Source organism: Taurulus bubalis, assembly GCF_910589615.1.
Source record: "Taurulus bubalis genome assembly, chromosome: 3".
NCBI classification, from domain to species: Eukaryota; Metazoa; Chordata; class Actinopteri; order Perciformes; family Cottidae; genus Taurulus; species Taurulus bubalis.
In genome coordinates, this window is record NC_136591.1 from 31635806 (window position 1) to 31657671 (window position 21866).

At 40.7% G+C, this 21866-nt stretch overlaps 2 protein-coding genes across 2 annotated transcripts in view; one reads left to right on the plus strand and one right to left on the minus strand.

The window, feature by feature from the left end:
• Nucleotides 1–3441: 3441 nt before the first annotated feature.
• Nucleotides 3442–11301, plus strand: esr2a (estrogen receptor 2a; the record flags this gene model as incomplete). Its single annotated transcript, XM_079215777.1, has 8 exons — nucleotides 3442–3851; nucleotides 4723–4889; nucleotides 5502–5618; nucleotides 6460–6768; nucleotides 7856–7994; nucleotides 9868–10001; nucleotides 10781–10964; nucleotides 11064–11301. 8 exons carry the CDS (start codon nucleotides 3442–3444, stop codon nucleotides 11299–11301), a joined length of 1698 nt encoding a protein of 565 aa, XP_079071903.1.
• A 4183-nt stretch (nucleotides 11302–15484) lies between these two features.
• Nucleotides 15485–21866, minus strand: part of syne2a (spectrin repeat containing, nuclear envelope 2a) — an 84396-nt gene continuing 78014 nt past the window's right edge. The window contains exons 107-115 of the mRNA XM_079215778.1: nucleotides 21161–21229; nucleotides 19908–20035; nucleotides 19633–19759; nucleotides 19056–19243; nucleotides 18800–18976; nucleotides 18322–18450; nucleotides 18046–18237; nucleotides 16904–16977; nucleotides 15485–16679 (exon numbers count right to left, since the gene is read on the minus strand). Coding sequence (XP_079071904.1) covers nucleotides 16472–16679; nucleotides 16904–16977; nucleotides 18046–18237; nucleotides 18322–18450; nucleotides 18800–18976; nucleotides 19056–19243; nucleotides 19633–19759; nucleotides 19908–20035; nucleotides 21161–21229 — 1292 coding nt within the window. The 3' untranslated portion in view covers nucleotides 15485–16471. The remainder of the gene's footprint in view (nucleotides 16680–16903; nucleotides 16978–18045; nucleotides 18238–18321; nucleotides 18451–18799; nucleotides 18977–19055; nucleotides 19244–19632; nucleotides 19760–19907; nucleotides 20036–21160; nucleotides 21230–21866) is intronic.

Here is a 21866-nt window from a genome sequence, read left to right on the forward strand (position 1 = left end):
AATAAAGGCCTTGCTCTGCACAGTATCGTGCTCTGTGCATTCTGTATGACAGACCTGTGAGGTATAATGCTAGAGGCCTCTCCACCAAGACATTTAAACCGTACACTTTCAAACCTTTTCAATAAAGCAACAGTGGAGTACCGTGTACTCCTTATCATTTATTGTCTGTGTGGAGCAGGGAGGTTTTCTCTCACAATTAGCTGCCAGCTGCTGGAGCGTGTGACAGTGGAGAGGTTTGAAGGCTAGGTCAAAGCTTCAAAGGAAACTCTTCCACATCTGCTTTTACCCCCAAATGGTAACTGAAGCAACCAACAATTGCCACAATCTCTTTTTTGTTCTCTTTCAGTGACTCATTTGTTTTAGGAGTCAGATCATTGGCAACAGACACAAGGCCATTGGAAAGTTAGAGAAACTAAACAGCGCTCTTTGCTTTTTTATGCGTTCAGCAGCCTATGACAAGGAGCTATTTACAATATCCTCAGGAGTGTAATAAAATTGTAATTTCTGTTTGCGTATAATTGGTGGTAGGGCTGCATATTTTGATAAGACGGCGTATTACTTCATTTCATTAATCATTTTCCACAGATGAGCTGGCAGGCGGTGTTAGTAAACCTCAAACGGAGAATACCTCAAAGTCGTTGATTTGGCTTCTCATCAGTCTCTAGAAGTTAGGTAAGAATTGATAAACCCAAAGAAGACAGAGGTAAAGCCATCCTCCTCCTGCCAAGACACACTCGGTATTATCAGCCAGAAATGATCGTTTGTCAAACCAAATGTCATTTAGAAGAAATAAAACGATCAGTTGCCTCAAGGCTGTTGTAACAGCTGAGAGTAATGTACGTTCAAACTGCGTGGAGGCTAAAGTGTCTGAAACATCACCAAATCAATAATCATCACAAATAACTGTAAAAACCGTGGTCGGCCAAAAATCACAATCATTTTAATGTGAATATTTATTCATTATTACGCCGAATTAAAAAATGAAAACCTTTTTTGTGGAAACGCTAACATAAGGGTTTGAATATGAGCCTAAAGCCGCTGAAGACTGACGCCTCTATATGACCTACATGCGCAAATAAGACCATCAGCGAAAATAGTGGAAAGAGAATATTTGACACTTTTGTCCACGGGGAACGCCAACATCAACACAAAGTGAAAGCTCCTTGGAGTAGCTTTAGATGAAAAGTTTAAAGTTTGTAAGAATACATAAATTAAGTTAGACATTCAGCTTGTGTCTCTTTAGATGCCAACCCACTTATAAAGTGTCCACACTTCCACAATGAAGCAAAGGTTAAAAATGTCTCTTCCTAGAATTCCTAGGTTCCTTATTCTAGACACAAACATACAGTCGTAGAATATTGGAAGATTCTGAAAACAATTGTGCCCAGTTTTAATATTTGATTTAGCGTGTCATGACTTTCACAAACAGTTACTCAAGAAGTCTCAGCCAGCTGGTGTAAACATGGAATAGCTGCAGGGCTATTGACCATGAAAGTGATGATCAGTACGCTTAATTGACTCCATTTCCCAAAGCTGTAAGAGAGTGTGCTGTATGTTAGCAAATGGATCCCATTATTCATGTGATAATGTGAGATAAAAGTGGTCATACCTGTCGTACCATATTGCTTTCTTTCTTCTTCTTTTTTTGGAAATGTCTGACGCAGACAAATTTCCCCATTGCACTTCCCAAGCGGTACTTCATATGGAAACTACTGTTTGAAAGTGATGATCAGTACGCTTAATTGACTCCATTTCAGAAAGCTGTAAGAGAGATTTCTCCGATAACATTTTAATGTGATATCATAAAAAATTATATTGCCGATTTACACGGTAACAAAAGTATGTAATGGTCACCTGTGCTTGTTGCAACTTTGTGAGTTTGATTACCGGCAGTGTTCAGCGGGGCTCATTTTACGCTTACTGCAAAAGACTTCAGCTACTCTTATGGGTTATGGAGTTTTGTTGGCAAGCAAAACCAGAAGCGTCTCTCAGACATTTGGGGAGATTAATGGACCCGTTTTTCTTGTGGGTTAATAATGACTTTATGCCAGAAAGGTGGAGACAATGTGTCCCAACTTCCACTGAAGACAGAGTCCTGCCACCCAGGAATAATTAACTCTTCTGGATTTGCTTTATCTGATGTCGTAATAGTAAGCGTGTGTGCGTGTGCGTGTGTGTGTGTGTGTGGGAGAGAGAGAGAGATGTATTGATCTACACACTGTGTCTTTTTATAGTACAAAATAAATCCTTATTTCCTATACAATTCTACAAATACATCCACTTTGCAGCAATATTATTTTTGATCCAACTGGAAGCGAGCAGCTCCACTTCTCATCATAGTTTTTGTTTGTCCTGGTTGTCTGAATAATGAACATAATCAGTTTTACTTAAAAAAAATAATTACTGTGGGACAGGAGAACAAACATCCAAATTGCAATCACATTTTCTGAAGTTTTTCAACCTCAGAGCCAGACACTGTATTCTTTTTAAACCAACGTGCCAAAAAAATATAATTTTGAGTTCTTTGATTAGGATTGTTGGTTGTCTTGAATGTTTTTTTTTTACAGGCCTAATGCAAGGTCTGGATTTGTCCTGCATTTTTAAAAACTCCTTTATACTTTTTGTTTTACTTGATTAAAAAACTACTAAAAAGAAAATCCTAAACATACGCATTTTCAGTAGATTTTATGAATGAAAGTGTTGTTTATGATATAAATAAATATAAACAGAGGGTCAAATGTCATTATGAGAATACAATTTTACTTTTTATTTACTAAAATACAAAATCTATTCAAATGTTTTTTATTTTTAAAAGTATCACCTTAAGTCTGTGGTATAAAAGCATTATTAAAAATCCAAGGTTTTTTTTTCAGAGCTTTTGGCTGTATGTTCGTAAATGGATCACATTATTCATGTGATAAGATAAAAGTGGTCATACCTGTCATACCATATTGCTTTCTTTCTTCTTCTTTTTTTGGAAATGTCTGATGCAGACAAATTTTCCCATTGCACTTCACAAGCAGTGCTTCATCTGGAAACTACTGTTTCTCTCTTTGTCTTGCAGGTGGATAGCACTTCATGTGCTACCACTCGATGATGTGGGATGGCTGGACAGAGACTGAGCGCTGAATATCTTCCCTGCACTTGGGTGGAGGAGGGGTGGGTTTGGGTGGGAGGGATTGTGTTCACAACCCTCTGGACCTCTGGATCATCTGATATCAGTCAGAAATCAGTCAGTCAAATGACTTTTTTGGAGTCATCCATCATTCTGGGAGTCTACAATGTGAGCTCATGAGAAGCATTAAACAACCCCGGCCTGTGTAGGAAGATCTGCTGTTCTTTGCTTTGATATTTCAAGGCCAGTGAACTCCACTCAAGGCTCATAGTCTTTGTTGACAATGTGTTGAAGCTCGGGGACACTTGAGACCGTCGATAGTTGCGATGGCCGCCGCCTCCTCTCCAGAAAAGGATCGACCCCTCCTCCAGCTCCAGGAGGTGGACTCCAGTCGAATTGGGTGTCGCGTCCTTCCTCCGTTCCTCAGCTCCTCCTCTCCTGGCTTCTCCCTGGAAGCGAGCCAGCCTATCTGCATCCCCTCCCCTTACACCGACCTCGGCCACGACTTCGCCAACATACCTTTCTACAGTCCAACTATCTTCACTTATGCCAATCCGGGCATTTCCGACTGCTCCTCCGTCCATCGGTCACTAAGCCCCGCCTTGTTCTGGCCCAGCCACGGCCACGTGGGGCCCCCCATCCCTCTGCACCACTCCCAGACTCGGCCTCAGCACGGGCAGCAGAGCCAGGGTCCGTGGGTGGAGCTGACGCAGCGGGACAGTGTCTTAACCACCAGGTAGGATGCTGCATCAAACACATCACCCAAGCTCACCTGTTTGTAGCACAGCGGCAATTAATGACCATTTAAAATGATCACGTGATCTGTTGATTATTTTTTGCACCAACGATCCCCAAAATATTACATTTACAATGGCTTTTATCGAAAAGCAGCAATTACTTGCAATTGACAAGCAGCTAATGGAGACTTTTGATTTCATATGTGGCTCAACTTACTAATTGATTATCAAAATTATTGAGTGAATACTGTCAACCGACTAATAGATGAATAGACTCATTATTTTAGCCCGAGTCAGTATTCACAGTTGCATTTTTTAAACAGAATGATAATTGTCATGAAAATTATCATTTGTCCGGTCTCTTTCAATTATTGGCTGCTCAATAACAAAGGCTGAAAAAAGGCAAATCATTCTAATGATGCTAATGCTTTATAAAAATAGAACATCCTGCTCATTAAATGACTTAAATGACTGTTTTTGTTCTCTGTGGGGTTGTGTTGGTGTCATTTTATATTTAAGAAGAGACACTGAAGATTGTGTTCAATTTGCAGCTGTATTTTAATCTTTTGATTTCTCCTGAAGGCACCAAACGTTTTAATATTTACAGATACAACTACATGGGGAAGTTTCATGGCAATATTGGTTAAATGGCTCTCCCTAGTCACCTGTTTGGTCAAAGCAATTATAAGCAACCTGCAACTCTACTGGGTGGGCAAATGGAGTTTCTTCATGCAGGATGGTAAACCCAAAGATCAGTGAGAGGAAGTAGGAGGTCACCAAGTGTTCAGGATTCTGCATAAATAAGCAAATCAGTCATGTCGGTGAAACAACTTGTTTGTCTGGAAATGATGACTGTGACTTCTCTGTTAGTAAGAGCGTAAGGAGGCGTTCTCAGGAGAGCGAGGAAGCCGTGGTGTCCTCCGGCGGGAAGGCGGACCTCCACTACTGCGCCGTGTGTCACGACTACGCCTCCGGCTACCACTACGGCGTCTGGTCGTGTGAGGGCTGCAAGGCCTTCTTCAAGAGGAGCATCCAAGGTGAGACGCGGAGAGAGTCAGTGTCTTCAACCCAGTTGCCGGGGGGAAATGTGGATATTGAACCACCAAAACATCCAGGCACATCTGACCATAGTCAGAAGGAGGAATCGGGGCGGGAAATCCCCTTGATTCCCAATCGGGTGTACTCCCCGTTACCTAGTGAATGGATTGTCGTGCAATATGTTGTGGACATTCGTGTCCCCCTCTAGATAATCTTGATAGCTTTGCTTCCCATAACTTTCTCCTTTTAGCATTATCAAGAGGTCAACATTTTCATTTGATCAATACTTTTTTTTTTTTAACTTTAGCTTTACTTTTAGTTTTGTGTTTTTTAGCACATCACGCTGAACTAATACGCTGAACATGGCTGTAGATTTGTGGTAAATTCACAAACTGTGACACAAGATTGAATTACATCACAAATGTCATGACCTTTACTGCTCATTTTGCAGTGAAACGGTGCAAAGCTCTTCTAGAATTGAGCTGCTCCTCAAAATGCATTTATTTTCCTCTACTTTTCTCGTTTTATCTCCGTCACTCCCCATCCATCTTCCCCCTCTAACTTCTTTTTGTCCTCATCTTTTCTCTTTCCTCTTCCTGTTGTTGTCTCAGGACACAATGACTACATCTGTCCAGCAACCAATCAGTGCACGATAGACAAGAACCGCCGCAAGAGCTGCCAGGCGTGTCGCCTTCGCAAATGCTGTGACGTTGGCATGACCAAGTGCGGTAAGTGTCTTTGTGTTTTCTTATTTCTTATTTCGGCCCACAAAGAACATCAAACTGTCACCAGACACCACATCATTTCTTTTTTTTTGAGCCAACATGCTCTTCTGGTTGTCATCTAGTCATATGAAAAGTCAGGTGATCAACAGTTCCCAGTGGCTTTGTTTGTTTTAGAGTGCTTCCCTCCTTTTCCCAGAGCGACATGATCCCACTCCAGCAGCCTTTCCTGGTGGTTCTTCAATCCAACGTCAACTTAATCTGTTTAACAGCTGTAAAAAGTGGAGAAGATTGTGTTTGCTGTTGGGGATTTCTAGCAACCCACACTTTACTCAGCTTTTTTAAGTGTATTTAAAGCAGCCAAAATACATCTTTGTATAATAGTAATGTATTATTGCAGCTTTATGAAGCTTTATAGTGCGTATCAACTCAATAAACTGTCCTTTCCACAACTTTACAGTTTTGTTAATTTTTTTATCTGCAACATGCAGCTGTTTCGCAACCAAAAAAGGCCTAAAAAAAAGCCCAGCCTCAAACAGCAGTCAGAAAGAGTTGGCAAAAGGCTTGTGAACATTGTGGAGTGTTTAGTAGCATTTAGCTTGAGACCCAGTTTCATTGGCAGCTCTGTTTTGGTCTCCTTAGGGAACTCAGGAGACCAAAAACAGAGCTTTGGATGATGAAGCTCCATAACTATAGGAGGTGTTAATTAGCATCTGTTTGTCTTATTGTGATGAGATGTCAGTGTCGTTTTAGAAAAAACAGAATCACAATAGTCATATTTCACGAACACAATGGACGGTGAAATACGTCCAGCACACTTGTAAATGGCTTGTTTTCCTTGTCTCAGGAATGCGAAAGGAGCGTGGAAACAACAGGAACCCCCAGGCGAGGCGAGTGCCCCATATGTCCTCACAGGGCAGGACCAACGGACCAAAGACGTTGGCGGGACCAGCGGTCAGTTCGTTAAACGAGCCCCACCCTACTGCACTGACCCCAGAACAGCTGATTGGGCGGATAATGGAGGCGGAGCCGCCAGAGATCTACCTCATGAAGGACATGAGGAGGCCGCTGACTGAAGCAAACGTCATGATGTCGCTCACCAACCTGGCTGATAAGGAGCTGGTTCACATGATCAGCTGGGCCAAGAAGATTCCAGGTGTGTGTCTGTGAACCTTTAAATCAAGGGAAATTACAGTTTCTTATAGTGACATTACATCCGTTAAACAGATGTTTTTGTCCAAGATCCACTTCCAGTAAGTGAACCATGGAGGATCAAAATCTGAGATATTATGCAAAATGGGATGAAATGCATATTTTCACTCTTTTCGCTTACACAGTAGGGCTTCTCATTACAACTAATATCCTGCTGCCTTGTTTTTTATTCTTACACTGACACATTAAATATGCAGCTAGAGCTACAGGGTGATACGCGTAATTGGCTTAGCAGAGAGAAGGGAAGCAGGTGAAAATTAGCGAGCCTAGCTTTGTGCAACGTTCAGAAACCTCGTAGCGCATCTAAAGCGTACCAATTAGCATGTTGTATCTCATCAGCTTTATCCGTATGCGTTGGCCACAGAAATTGGATGCTAGGCTCCAAGAAATGGAAAAGACACAGAGGTCCAAGGTGAATAGCAAAACACATTTTGATAATTTGACTTCAAGATTGCACAAAATACCTTCTTTTTTTTATGCAGTGTAAGAGAAAATTGCTACAATGATATTTAGATAAGGATCTTTTTGAACACCCTGCAGAGCCGCTCAGTCAGCTGCACACCTGAGTTAACGCCTGTGTCTTGTCCAGCCGCTGTAATTGTCTCGGCGTTATTCAGCATGGGAGTCCAGTCTGGGCTGATTGATTCAGACTGCTTTTCTGCACAATATGAACGTTTGGAACCAAATGGAGAAGCTGTGACTTCAGCTGAATTTCAGCCACGGCTTCTCTTCCTTTGCTTCATTCAGGCAGACGCTACGACTGCGAAACCTTTTACCTCACCCTGAGGTGACATGTTTGTGTGTACCTACTCGACGGAGTCACTCAAAGTTTGTCTAAAAACAGATAACGGCACAGGACAGACAGGGACAGTGGGTACATGGCCCCAAAATGGTTGTCCTTAACTGGTTTGTGAATTGGATACATTACCTCGTGAATGAAGACTGCAATTATTTAGCTTGACTTATAAATCAACTTATCATTTCAGCACGAGTTTGCACACGGTTACATAACATTTGATCCTTTTCCTCAGGGTTTGTGGAGCTTAGCCTTCTGGACCAGGTGCACCTCCTGGAGTGCTGCTGGCTGGAGGTGCTGATGATCGGACTGATGTGGAGGTCAGTGGACCATCCGGGGAAACTTATCTTCTCCCCTGACCTCAGCCTGAGCAGGTACCACCGCCAACATCTCGCATATCTGCCGCACAAGCTTGATTTAAAGGGACAGTTTGGCATCATTACTGTGGATGTTATGTTGAATGTTACCCGCACGTATTAAAGCCCAGTATGCACATCTCGGTGGACAGAATGCTAACTCTCACTTTGCGGTGATGCCTGTTTTGAGTCTTGTGCTCTCTCACACTCAAATTAAAGTTTCAACAGTATGTATTGCAATTTTGGTTTAGGGGCTACATTTTCTCTTGGCAAGTTTCAAACCAAACTTAAAGCTGAGCTAAGTCGTTATTGGCATACATACAGGTTGGCAAGAAATGTGAGCGAAACATGCCACTGCTGTGTTTGTCCACCAGAGAGTACTGACGGATCTTTTGTTAATTTCTAAATAGCAGTTCTTGAACATATGTTGTCCTCGATACTTAAAAAAAAAAACTAATTTAAAGTTTGAAAACTTTTTTAAATCAAACTGTTTTGTTTTACTATTGATGGCTGTTTATTTTCTACCGGTAGCCATTCAATGTATTTACAGTCTCCCTCTCTATACAGTTGCTTTATGCTTAGTGGCGGGGTCCGCCATTACTGCAAAACTTAAATATCTTTCTCACGCACAACAGATTGACAGGAAACTCTGCACGCATCCTCTACATCGTTACTGTTGTATGTCTGACGCAGCAGCTGCTCGAGGAGTGTCTGCTGGATGAAACGTCACTTGCTGTTACCACAGTAACCACGAGTGTCACAAAATCCACCAGAACTGAAATTGTAATCATTATCATCAACACATTTTGTGTGTTTAATTAGGATTGGAAAATGGAATACTGGTGGTTATTGTTGTCCTTTCCCCCCTCTTCTCAATTATCAACATCAGTATCGGTCTTATAAGCGCAGTACACGATGTGCGCCAGCCCCCGTTTATTTAGAGTGTAATTAACTGAAATTAAAGATCATCCATCCCACATGCAGTGCAAGGCCTGTCGCAATGTGATTTGGATCATACTGGTAATAAATGAAGATGTAGCTTCATTTACTTGTTTGATGTTCAAACTGCTCCCTCCTCCACAGCTCCGACATTTAGAAACCGGCTGTGAACAAGCAGCTCTGCCCGCATCTGTGGGCAGAACAACTTCTCAAGCATGAGCAAAGTGTCCTGATCTCTCTTGCTCATTCCACTTCCTTTGTGGTGGCCCGTATCATCAAATCATACCTTCGATACAGTGCAATGCATGCTCTGCAGTCAACAGCTCATGGGGAAATTAATCTTCCAGTGTAGGCATTGTGGTCATTTACATGAAGAAAATAAAGATTCCACACCGAAAACATGTACGAATCAAAAATTTGCTTGTGGAAAAGTCCAGAAATATTATCAGCAAATAGTACTTTAAATATCAGCATAATAGGAAATTTGAATGTGGAATGGCCCCTAGCTGTCACATTACTATATTATTGGATCAAAAATATGAATGCACGATACGATCTTTTTGGCCCTCATATTTTATATGTTTGTATGTAAGATTTATTTTGAAAAGTAACTAGTAACTAAAGCTGTCTGCAAAACGCAGAATAGTTCCTCCTGAAATGTAGTTCAGTAAAAGTATAGAGTAGAAAATATACTTAGTTACTTTCCACAACTGGAATCATCTGCTATTTGTGCAGAAGTGCATACGACTTTCTAACGATCCAGACAAGAATTTATTTATATTTTCCTTTCCAAAAACATGAACTGTTAAACAAGCTCCGCTTCATTGCTATCTGTTGGATCTTAGTGGGAGTTAAACACATGCTGCATTCTTGTGAAAACGTCACATGATTTCTGCCTAATTTCCCAAAAGGCAGAAATAAAAAGAGCGCTTTCTGTGTCTTTACATGGTAGAGAAGAGGGGAACTGTGTCCAGGGCTTCTCGGAGATCTTTGACATGCTGATAGCTGCCACGTCCAGGGTGAGAGAACTCAAGCTCCAGAGAGAGGAGTACGTCTGCCTCAAGGCCATGATCCTCCTTAACTCCAGTAAGTGTGTGTGTGTGTGTGTGGGTGTGTGCTTGCGCGTACATACACTTACAAAGCCTCTTGTTTGCGCAGCTATGTCCTCTCTATGTGTGTAAGTGTGACAGAGAGATGTACGTTTGTGTTTGTGCTGCTCCACAACGTGTCTGATTGGTGCCTCAGCACGTGATCTTCCCGGTGCGTGAGTCGGCACAGGGTTGGCAAGGGGACCGGCTAAATAACTTACCAGTGAAAACCCTAATGGGAACACTCTGTATGCTCTCACTGGTTCTGCTGAATGCTCAAAGCAACAGACAGTGCCTCTTTGAGGATGAACAAGGTCAGAGCCTCTCCGGTAAGCAGCTATTCTGGGGAGTAATTAACGTCTGACTAATGTTTCTGTTTTTGTAATTCCCTCAACCAGCGTAGTCAAACAGTGCTCATATTTTTGCACCAATCTCTTCCATTTCAGCATTTTATGGGTTTGAGCACTTGCGTATTAGCAGGATGTAAAAAGAAAGTGCTCTCTGACACCAAACCTTTTAACAAAATTGGTTGGAAAGTGTTTTCACCAGCTATACAGTAGTTTATTAAGTCATGGCTAAATCTGAAATATTTAAACAAGATGTATTGCACAATCAAGGCTTTGACTAAAATGAAGGCTAATTATAACAATTACAGATAATAAAGAAGTCAGACATGTAGATGAAGTTGAATGGTCTCCTCACATCATCATCATCATCATCATCATCACATTGCCGGTTTGTTGAAGCCAACATGTCCGCCTTCCCGTGTGTCACCAGACATGTGCCTCAGCACGTCGGAGGGCAGCGAGGAGCTGCAGAGTCGCTCCAAGCTGTTGCGTCTTCTGGACGCTGTGACGGACGCTCTGGTGTGGGCCATCGCGAAAACCGGCCTCACCTTCCGCCAGCAGTACACCCGCCTCGCCCACCTGCTCATGATGCTGTCGCACATCCGCCACGCCAGGTAAGAGGGCCCCGTGCTAATTGATGTGTTGATTCACTTCTTAACTTCTTAAAACCACCCATCTTCACTACTCTCTTCTTCTTCTTTCCAAACATGCAGCAACAAAGGCATGGACCACCTCCACTGCATGAAAATGAAGAACATGGTGCCGTTGTATGACCTGTTGCTGGAGATGCTGGATGCCCACATCATGCACGGCTCCCGTCTGCCCCGCCGGCCTTCCCAGCAGGAGCCCGGCAGCCAGATGCAGGTTCCTGCTCGGCCGCACGGCTCCAGTAGCGGCCCCTCGAATACCTGGTTTCCCAGCAGCACTGGGAGTGGAGGGGAACCAAAGTAGCGGGACGCAATGAGTCGTCACCGCTTTGCACAAAACGTAATTCACGAGACTGATGAGACATTTTGCTGGAACGTTTGGCTGAATTCTGTGAACTCAGAAGGGTAAAAGTGAAGCTTTGAGACACTAATCATGGTGGACTTTTGAATCTTTTGACGTTCCTCTCTGCAGACAGACCAAGCTCTCAGTATTTATAGCCTTATCACTACATATTGAAAAGTCTGAGTGGAAACAAAGTGTTATTCATTTGGCTAGTAGCACCAGTTCTTGCTTCAACCTTCATGTAACTAAATGTTACTGTCATGATTTCATATCGGATCATATTCATATATTCACTGTGCATGTCTGGTATTATTCTGGAGTAAATAATGACTGAAGAGATAACAACTGCGCTAATTAAAGTTCCTACTTGATTGTAGTATCATTTTTTTCAAATCTTAAGTGAATAAGCCTTTTTACATTTTGGGAAATAAGTTAATTCACTTACTTGTTGAGAGTTGGATGAGATCAATACCAGTCTCCCGTATATGCGATAAATATGTATCGCAGGCGGTTAGCTTAGCTTAGCAAAACAATTGGAAAAAGGCTAGCTATCGGCACCTCTGAAACATAAACATGCTATATGTTGGCTGTTTAATATGTACAAAAAACATAACCAATGTGACATTTCAGTGCAGATTTAACAAATGAGATACGTTGGTGAGCTTTAGAGTAACAACGGGTTACTGACATAATTAACATACACAGACATGAATAGTTTCAATCCTCTCATCTAACTTTTGGCAAGAAATGCAAACAATTGTACTGTATTTTCTATTTCTTTAATGCAAAATGAAATAGCAGGTGATGGAATACAATATAGTTATTTAGTTAGCATTCAACAACTACAGCTCCTTTGACAGCATACATGTGGCTAAGATATGGGAACTGTTGTTGCTAGATACTAAAAATAGCTCGGAACAAAAGGAACATACTTCAGTTTGGCCACAGAGAGATTGAAATAGTATTAGAGCGCTGAAACCAGCTTATTCATGCTCGTATTGACCACTAGAGGGCGCATTACAGCTCATACTCACCCGAGGGCCTTCTGCCGATGGTTCCTGTAGAGTCCTGGCTTTCTCATCATAGACGTACAATTTGTTTTCATAGAGGAAGAAGTATCATAACCGTTATTGCTCTTAAGACAACATTGCACTCCGACTTGTGAAGTTTTGCTTAAAGAACAGGAACAATATGTTTGTATCTTTTAGAAATGTCATTGTGTGTACAGTAGTGCTTTGACAATCATGATCACTGCAAGAAGGGCACATAATATGTAAAGATGTAGACTTTGATTCCTCTGGTCACGCTCTATATGCATTCTTGCAAACTGTACTTTCACTGTACTTAGGTTGTACTTTATGTTCCCAGACTATATTGTGATACTGTGTCCAATTAGTTTTTGGTTAAAGGGTAACTGGCTGTTCCATCAATTATCAAACATGATCTCCCGTGTGTTCCACCATGCAGTTTGACCGAACTATGAACTATGTCTTTTTGTTCTATGTTTATGCATTTACCCATTCTCTCTGTTGCACACCATAAAAGAAGAAAATGTATTGTACAGCGAATACAAGTCATTTAAAAACGTACAAACGGCCCATCTTTTCTTCAATTGTTTGTCAAAGATCTAGGTGGATGAGAAACTAATCTAGATCTTTCAACATTCAGTGATGACTTTTGTGATCATTGATGGTTGAAAGCTTCAGAATGAGCTACTAAGTGGACTTTGAAATTTACCCCAAACTATGGGTTTTCTAGGTCAAGAAGAGCTCTTACCTAATATGTCTTAGTACAGTTTTGAATGGTTTTAAAGTGAGTTGCTTAATGTGGTTTGACAAGTTTAAAATGGCAATTACCAAACTACTTCATTCCAATCTTTAGTTTTTTAAATATTAGAGCCACTAGTGTCGACTGGACTGGAGCTGGTTAGCTTAGCATTAGGCTAATCTCTGGAAGCGGGAGAAACAGCATGCCTGACTTTCCCTCCAAATTAAAACATCTGTTATAGATTTGTTATGATGTTTAGATATCGTCATCTTCTTAAAATAATGGCCCAAGTCAGTTTGAATAGGCATATTTTAATACCGGTCAAATGATGTTATGATTACTAAAATTATGTTCGAGTGAGATTTTCATTGATAAAAATGCTAACTAAATTGCTAGCTTAAATGCTAGCTTCAAAATGCCAAAGTTTGTAAAATTGCCTAAATCACAATGTGTTTTGACTTAGGCAAAAATAAAATGGCCTAAGTCACACTCTTGACATAGGACGTTATAGTATCGGAGTAGAATCACATGATCTGTTCAACTGAGGATGTAGGCGATTTTACCGGAGGTGGCCAGTATCATGAGAAGATGGTTTAGGCAAGAACGTAATTTTTGTCAAGGTGACGATATGTCAATTATTGAATCATGCAACGCTTGTACTAATTTACAAAAGGCCCCCCAAGGCGCTCCATGCAACTCAATGGCATACTTACTGTGTACTTCTACTTCAGAGGAAAACATTGCAGTACTTTTACCTTACAGAGAAATGTTACTGGTTATGTTGCAGATTCAAGGTTTGACTAAATTAACTAATTAAAATATGATCAATTATTATGTATCAAAGAATCCAGCAGCATATTATAAATCAAATATACACCTCAAACAGATGGTAAGTAAATGTAATTATATTGTGAATGCCTCTCTTTCATCCTTCACTTGAAGTAAACCTTTTAATGCAGGACTTGTACTGTGCAGTATTAATAGTTGTACTAGTATGTAATAGTTTTACTGTAGTAAGCATGTTTTGAGTACCCTAAATAGCAATTGAGCTTAGTACGTTTTCATGCGAGAAAGTATGCAGTACACTGATTGAATATTGAGAACGCAGTCGGCCTACTTCCAAGGGCCGGCTTAGTGGAGACAGTTTACCTGCTGCAAACGTTATTAGTGTTAGAATGAACAATGTTCTGTGAAGAATCAAAAAGACAACGAGTGTAACTCAGAGTTATGCCCATAGACTGCAGGTGCAACCTGCAAAAAGCCATAAACCAACCTCCACAATGACGAGGAGGGATTGCAATTATCTGAACACTTATATCTCATATTTATGGGCTCCTTTATTGCCCTTGTACACGCCCTGTAAAGAAAAAAAAGTCAAGTATTTAAAGCATTATAAAGACACAAAGGTTGATTTGGCTGGCAAAATATATGCTCAAATGAAGAAGTCCGATTGTATGGAAGTCTATGAGAATGTGACCCTCTGTCTCATTTGATTTATTACCTCAGTAAACACGCCGGCCATGACTACGTCATTTTCTGGCGCGTGCGCCTCGTGCCGGCTTCATTACAGCGACTATAAACTCTATTATTGGTATTTCAAGCTTCACCTTATAAAAAGTTAATTAAGTGCCGTAACTATTTCTTGATCAACACCAGCTGGGTGCCATTACCTTCTGGACTCAAATGGTTGTGTTCACACTTCTGTTTTATAGAATGAGATATGTGTTATTAATCATTGAGCTTTAGGTGGTGGGAGTATTTTTGAGAGGTGTAGAAAGATCTAGACTAGTTGTTTTCAGCGAGTTCCAGTCTTCATGCTAAGCTAATTTCCTCCAGGCTATAGCTCCGTATTGAATGTACCATCAGTGTTATTATTCTTCTCATCCGACTCTTGGAAAGAACTTACCCAAAATGTAATTTCACCCTGAAAACACCTGAGCTCTGTTTTGGTGGATTTGGTTTGTAATTCTTGATCAGATTTTGTTTTTTAAAACATAGCAAAGCATAACCTGCATCCCTCTGTAAAGTGCTTAAAGTCACATATTCATTTACTCATTTTAGGCAAATTACTTAAAATGCACAACGATGCACTGGGACGCATTGACTCTGACAAATGGTCAACTTAAGACAAATAGCCTTTAAAAACATATACAATTATGTGTATGAAACTGCCTTAATTATGTATGGTTGGCTTCATTAAGGGAACATTACAATTGTAACAGTACATTTGAAATAACTCAAGCAGGGACTTGTTTACAGTCACTTTTATACTGCAAAATATTGTGTCACACTATGATATCACTTTTTTCAATGATATACTATAATTTTATTATGACTTATGACATACTGTACCTTTTTAATGACTACTTTCTGACATACTATACGATACATTTCTTTTACAAACTTTTTCGGAAACTAAACTCTTTTATTTCACTTTGTTTGACATACTATGATGAGATTTAAATGACTTTTTCCGACACTATACTATAACTTACTTCTTTCTGCCATACTATACTGTGAACTTTTAATGGAAATTGTATGACATACTATCAGTAGGCAACCTTCAGTAAAACAAAGAACATATAAATATATATATAGCAAAATTAACAATTTCCTTAAAATCTTATGTATTTAAAAAGGTAATTTCACTAGTTCATGAGTTCTGTTTGTTTTGTGAAAGAGAAACGTTTAGGTTGCAATTATTTCCAACACCATATACTGCATCCCTCTGTAAATATTTACATATTGATTTATTCATCATTCTAGGCAAAAAAAAAACTTTGAGTAAACAGAGTTAAGACAAATGTTTACTACCAGAAAGTTAGGAGCATACATCAACCATTTTGATGTTATAAATAAGCATTATATTAAAAACATGTTTTTCTCCTGCTAAATCTTCAGTGTTTCAACAGTGCACTGCTCACAGTCAAATAGCCTCTAAAAAAATATGTTTATACAATAATGTGTATGTAAGTGCCATATTTTTAAATGGTTGGATTCATGAAGATAATATATCACAAGTGCCTTTGATGTACAAAATACACTTTTCAGTTCAATCTAACGTAAAAATAGATTATGCATGATTCTTTTTTAAAGCATCAGGTTAGACAAACATAAATGTTAGCAGTTCATAAAATCTAACAGGGACTTGTTTACATTCACTATTATGTGACTTCTAATTTGTGATTACCTGTGAAATGTATACAACCTGTTCAAGGACCCCGTAACAAGACAATCCCTTCATCAGGTTAAACACCTGAACAAACATGTAGAAATAATGTCAAGTGTGACAAAAAGGTGGCTTGTGAAAAATGTTCATTTTGTTCTCAGTCTTTGTATCTTCTCCTCCGTAAGTACATTTCTATCAGGTGGGCGGCGGGCCGTTGGTGTAGCGTAGCATGGGGTAGAAGGACCGGGCAAAGTTGTTGGCCGCAGTGCAGCCGGGGTCGCTCTCTGACTGGGGAATCAGACAGGGGAGGAGCAGCAGGAACAGCAGGAAGAGGTGCAGGGGGAAGGCGGCTCGCAGGACTCTGTAGAAGAAGGACCGAGGCGGAGCCGCGCCTTTCTTCTCTCTGCACGACACACGAGACAGAGAGATAACGTTCATCACAGGAATACTGGAAGTGCACATGCTTTTAAATGTGATAAGGACACAACTCAACAAACTCAGGAGAGGCTCCATACACTTTTGAGTATCTGCAGTCTTTTGTGCAATCAAGTAAACTATTCATGAACAAAAAACACCATGAAATGGTACTGTATTAATAAATGGCAATACTGAAGTCTCCCTGCGCACCTTTGAGTAGAAGAACCTTTCTTTGGATCTGCAGCTGTGCTGTGGCCTTGGACGTCTGAGGCAGTTTCACAATCCTGAAGTAAAGACATGTTATTATTTTACCATCTCTTATTTCAACATGCCGCAGGATCTTAAAGGGTATTAAAACTATTAAACACCATTTACCAAAGTACTCATGCATTGTGCAGGTGGAATCCAGCTATAATAGTAATAATTTTGCAGAGCTCGCTTTACACGCAGGTGTTAAACTACTTAGCTAATGGAGGGATGCAAATTTTCATAAAAAATAAAAGTATAGTTTTTCTTGACATCCAATTCCTTTAATTGGGACCCAACACAGATGCAAAATATAATAACATTAAGGACTGATATAAAGTAGCCTACAGTAATTATATTCAAAGGAGTTCAAGTGTGTGTTTGTGTTATAGGGAACACGATTCTGTTTGTTGCTCTCGCATATTAGTCATATTAGTCACTTGTGCTTTGTTCCCACCGTCAATCTGTTGTATGTCTAAAACTTTGTTTTAACGTGCTACTGCTGTCTTGGCCAGGACACTCTTGTAAAGGAGATTTTTAATCTCAATGAGGCTTTTTCTGGTTAAATAAATACAAATAAATAATCATAATGTTGTTGCATTAGCGATCGGTCTTGCAATATATGTTTAGAACATGTTTGTTGTTTGCTGCTGTGACGTCATGTCCCAACCTACTTGGATATTTGTACCAATGCATAGTGCACTTTATACACTGAGCAATACTGTTATCATATCTTTGTGCAATACTATTACTATATTTTGTGCTTTATTTTTTATTTATTTTCTACCTTAAGTTTATTTTAAGTCTGTGTGTTAGGAGGACCCAGCAAAATAAGCTTTTCATTGTGCAGAGTAACTCTGTTATCTGTGCATATGACAATAACAACATCTTGAATCTTGAATCTTAAGTTTCGGAAGGGGCGATGAGGTCTTACAATCATGTAAATAGCCTTAAAAAAAGTCTAAAAGGGTATTTAATCAAATTTTAGGATCCCTGCATATTCCCAGTAACAATCTAGTTTTAAATATATGAAGTCCACAAAAAGTCTTAAATAACAATTTCAGATTGCTGTCACGACAAAGAAAGGTTCATGGTTAAACTCTCACCAGGCGCTGTTGGAGAGTGCTGAGGTCCTGGTCCACTTGCCTCAGCAGCATCTTCAGCTTGCGACTCGTCACGTGGAGCTTCTCCTTGGCCTCGTCGGTCTCCTCCGCCTCGTCCTCGGGCTGCAGCTGAGACCACAGAGCCTGGACGGAGGCCTGCTGGGTCTGCCGGCCCCGCAGCTCCTTCTGCAGCTCCTTCAAAACCACAAACGGACGAGATGGTGACGCGGCAGCAGAGCGGGGCGGTGAATATTCGACCAAACATGATGATCAACTTACTGTGAGTGTGCTGAGATGTTGCTGCAGGGCTTGAACTGGTGTGGCCGGGTCACTGATGTCCACTGCATAGCGTCTGCTCTCTGCGTGGGCCAGCCACAGCAGCAGGGAATGCAGGGTTTGGTGGAACTCCTGTGTGGAGAAGAACAAAAGCATGGCATTTAGACGATAATTAGATATTTAACCTAATACACTGTGCAAGTAACTAATGCACTAAGTTACCTTGAAACAACTATAAATATGTTGTTTCTGGACAGCTACCATAAGTAGTGGAAATGTTTTTTCTTTATTGGGCAAATTAAAAATGTCTACAAGCTGTGAGAAGGGCATTAAAATACGAAAGAAAAGGGAAAAATGTGATAAACTCAATAGAACAATCCACCTTCTGTAATACTTCAAATGAAAAAATATACAGAGCAGTAATGGATAGTTATTCGTATTTCAAGACACCACAAGTCTATTATGAATACTTTCTTCTCACCTGGCAGCGCATCAGCGTTTTCCTCAGACTGGTGTCCCACTGCTGGAGGCCTGTACACGCTCGCCCCCAGCCTTGGTTCATGCCAGCCAGCCTCTCCTGCAGTTCTGTTGCTTCCTGAGCTCGCAGGTTGACAGACAGCATGGTGGACTTGTAGCGAGTAAACGTCCTCTGCATCTCCTGCAAGAGAATATCATGAATATTAACACAAACGCTGAATACTTATATCAGATCTGTTGCATTTGGTCTTATATTTCACCTTTAGTTCTGTGGCTCTGGCTGCCATGTCCTCAATACTGGCTGCTGGGTCAGACTGCTGGTGGCGCTCTAACTCCGGGGTCACCTTTTCCAACCAGGAAGTGATGTCGTCGAGGACAGACGTTAGATGACGGGCCTCCTGCGGGCTACTGGACTGAGCCTGGAGCAGCTCCCAGCGTTCAATCACACCTGAGAGAGCAAAAACATTCACCGATGTAAAAGTTGAAGTGCATGTTGTTTCTTTAGTCACAAGATGCTGCGAGAAGCTTATCATCATTACATATTGATGAATAGACATTAGCACCAGCCATGTCTGCTGTCTGTGGATGCCAATTTCCAAGCTTCCAGCTGGTCACACAGACATGAAGAAACATAATATGGAGCCAGTTTACAGAATATTTAAAAACACAACACTCAAAGGAATACATCTCAAGCATATATCTGCTGCATGGCTCTGCTCTCAAATGGTGTATTCATGAAATGAAAAATGTAATGTAATGTAATGAATATTGTGTTGTGGTTTGAGTCGAGCACTGAGTTTTGCAATCCATTACAGTGAATATCTAGACGTCTCTCACCTGGCTGTTTGTCCGAGGCAGTCAGTCCCGTCAGCCCGAAGTCTTCCGGCTGCTCTTCATCATCCAGGATCAGCGAGACTCTCTTAATGTCCTCAATGCTGCCGCTGCACTCAGACATGAGACGCAACTGCAGACACAAAAAAAAAAGAGTGTTAGTAGAGACTTGCTGGAGCCGCAAACGGGCAGCACACGCTGTAAGAAGCATCTGTTTCACAGTAATTGCCCATCCTAGTTAACTGGTACTGGTTTACTTGTATCCACTACGTAAAACCTACATAGCGCTGCTTTAGAGGGGTGCTGGTGAGGGGAGCCTCGGTGTGGCCGTCTGAGTCCAGCTGTGTTTCTGTGTCTCCCTGTGATCGCCATCTGGGAGACTCGTTTCCAGTCATTGACCTGCTTGAAACTGTAACACACACAAAACAAAATTAAAAAAAGTGAGTTACACCAGCATTAATATGCAACACCCTTATCTTTAACCAATCTAATCATATTTCCGACTAAAACCCTCTAATTTGGGTATACTGTATTTCTCTAATCTGTTGACTGATAATAACACTGGTTACTATCGGTCGGGGAGGCAAATTGTGAGATGCAGGTTTTTTGTTTTGGTGAGACATATTTTCTTTGATTATTTGTAGCTCTCTGGGAGATTAAAAACATCAGGATCAAATTATGACTGCCAGGATATGGCATGTAGAACAATTTACTATTGTCAACTCAACTAATGCCACTGAGGGAAAGAACTGGCAGAACATTTACAGAGATCAGTGATGAGAACTCCTTAGTTACATCATTTTAGAAAAGCCAAGTGTCACCCAAACACAAATCATCCACCCCAGGAAACTGAGGGCCTTGTTATTACCGCTATGGTGCTGTCTCCTTGATGCCATATTTCACATTCAGCGGCAGGAGAGAAAGAATATGAGCACCAAGAGAAACCAGCTCAAACCTGTCCTTAAACAATTAAGACAACAAGCCTGGCAGCTGGATTCTCGCATATGTCACAAAATCACGCGAGAATCACTGGATCATGTGTGACACAAAAATATTTTTGTTTTTCTCCCAACTCGCTTTAGTCTTTTTGTATTTTTTTTAAATTCATTCTCAAAGTCATTCAAATTCCTATTTGGCAAGAAAATACAAGACTTAAATTGAATAAAATAAAATGTCTGAACAGAGCTTTAACATTTAGAGATTTGTTATCTTTATTTATATCCTACTTAAGGCCAGTTGGTGTTCTTTTTAAAAATAATTTAGACCACAGGGTGTCTAAAATGAAACATACCTGCTTAAAAAGAAACGTGTCAGAGAAAGAAAAGGGTACAAAGGGTTTATGTATAATCAAGGCTTTCCAAACCACATGTGACAGGGAGCAAAGTATCTGAGCAGCAGCCACATTACGACAAGCAAATAGATGCCAAGGGATACATGAGCTGCTGGAAGATATTTGTTGGAAACTTATTTCAGTATTAAGAGTCAAGGAGTGGATTTATTACGCAGAAGGTGAAGATGTTCTTTTTTTGCCTACCCAGTGAGGAGGCTCGTAGGGCCTCCGGGGCTTCGACAAATTCCTCCTGGCTCTCAGTCAACTCCACCTCTGAGAGGAGAGAGGGGTCAGAGTGGAGACGAAGGGATGTCTGTGATTGTGTGTGTGTGTGTGTGTGTGTGTGTGTGTGTGTGTGTGTGTGTGTGTGTGTGTGTGTGTGTGTGTGTGTGTGTGTGTGAAATAGATGTTACATTTTTTTTTTTTTAAAGGGGAAGTTGGGACTTTTTTGAAGGGGGTTGTATAAGGTACCACAGTAGATGGCGGTCGGCACGCCCCCACTGAGAAATAGACAGGAGCAAAGCGCTGTACTATTGTGGACGGGGTAGCCCCCGAAAAGACTCATAAAGACTCATAAACTGCTATAATTTAAAACTCCTGTCTGCTTCTCCAAACTCGGATCATGACTAAAATCACTTTAATATCTTAGAAATCTCATTAAATCAGATGTATATCATATCATTTTGCGACAAGTAATCATTTTTTACCACAGGAGCTTTTTCAGTAACCCAGGAAAAATGTTAGGGACTCAAAAGCTTTACTTGCATTTTGACTGGAGAAACTAAATTTAAAGCCAAGGTTCCTTAGTGTTTCTCGTCTCCTTTCATCTCTGTGTCTCTTTTGCAACAACCATTCAAACATCAGTCACATTCGGGATATTACGACCGTGTGACGTTTAAAACCCTTACAG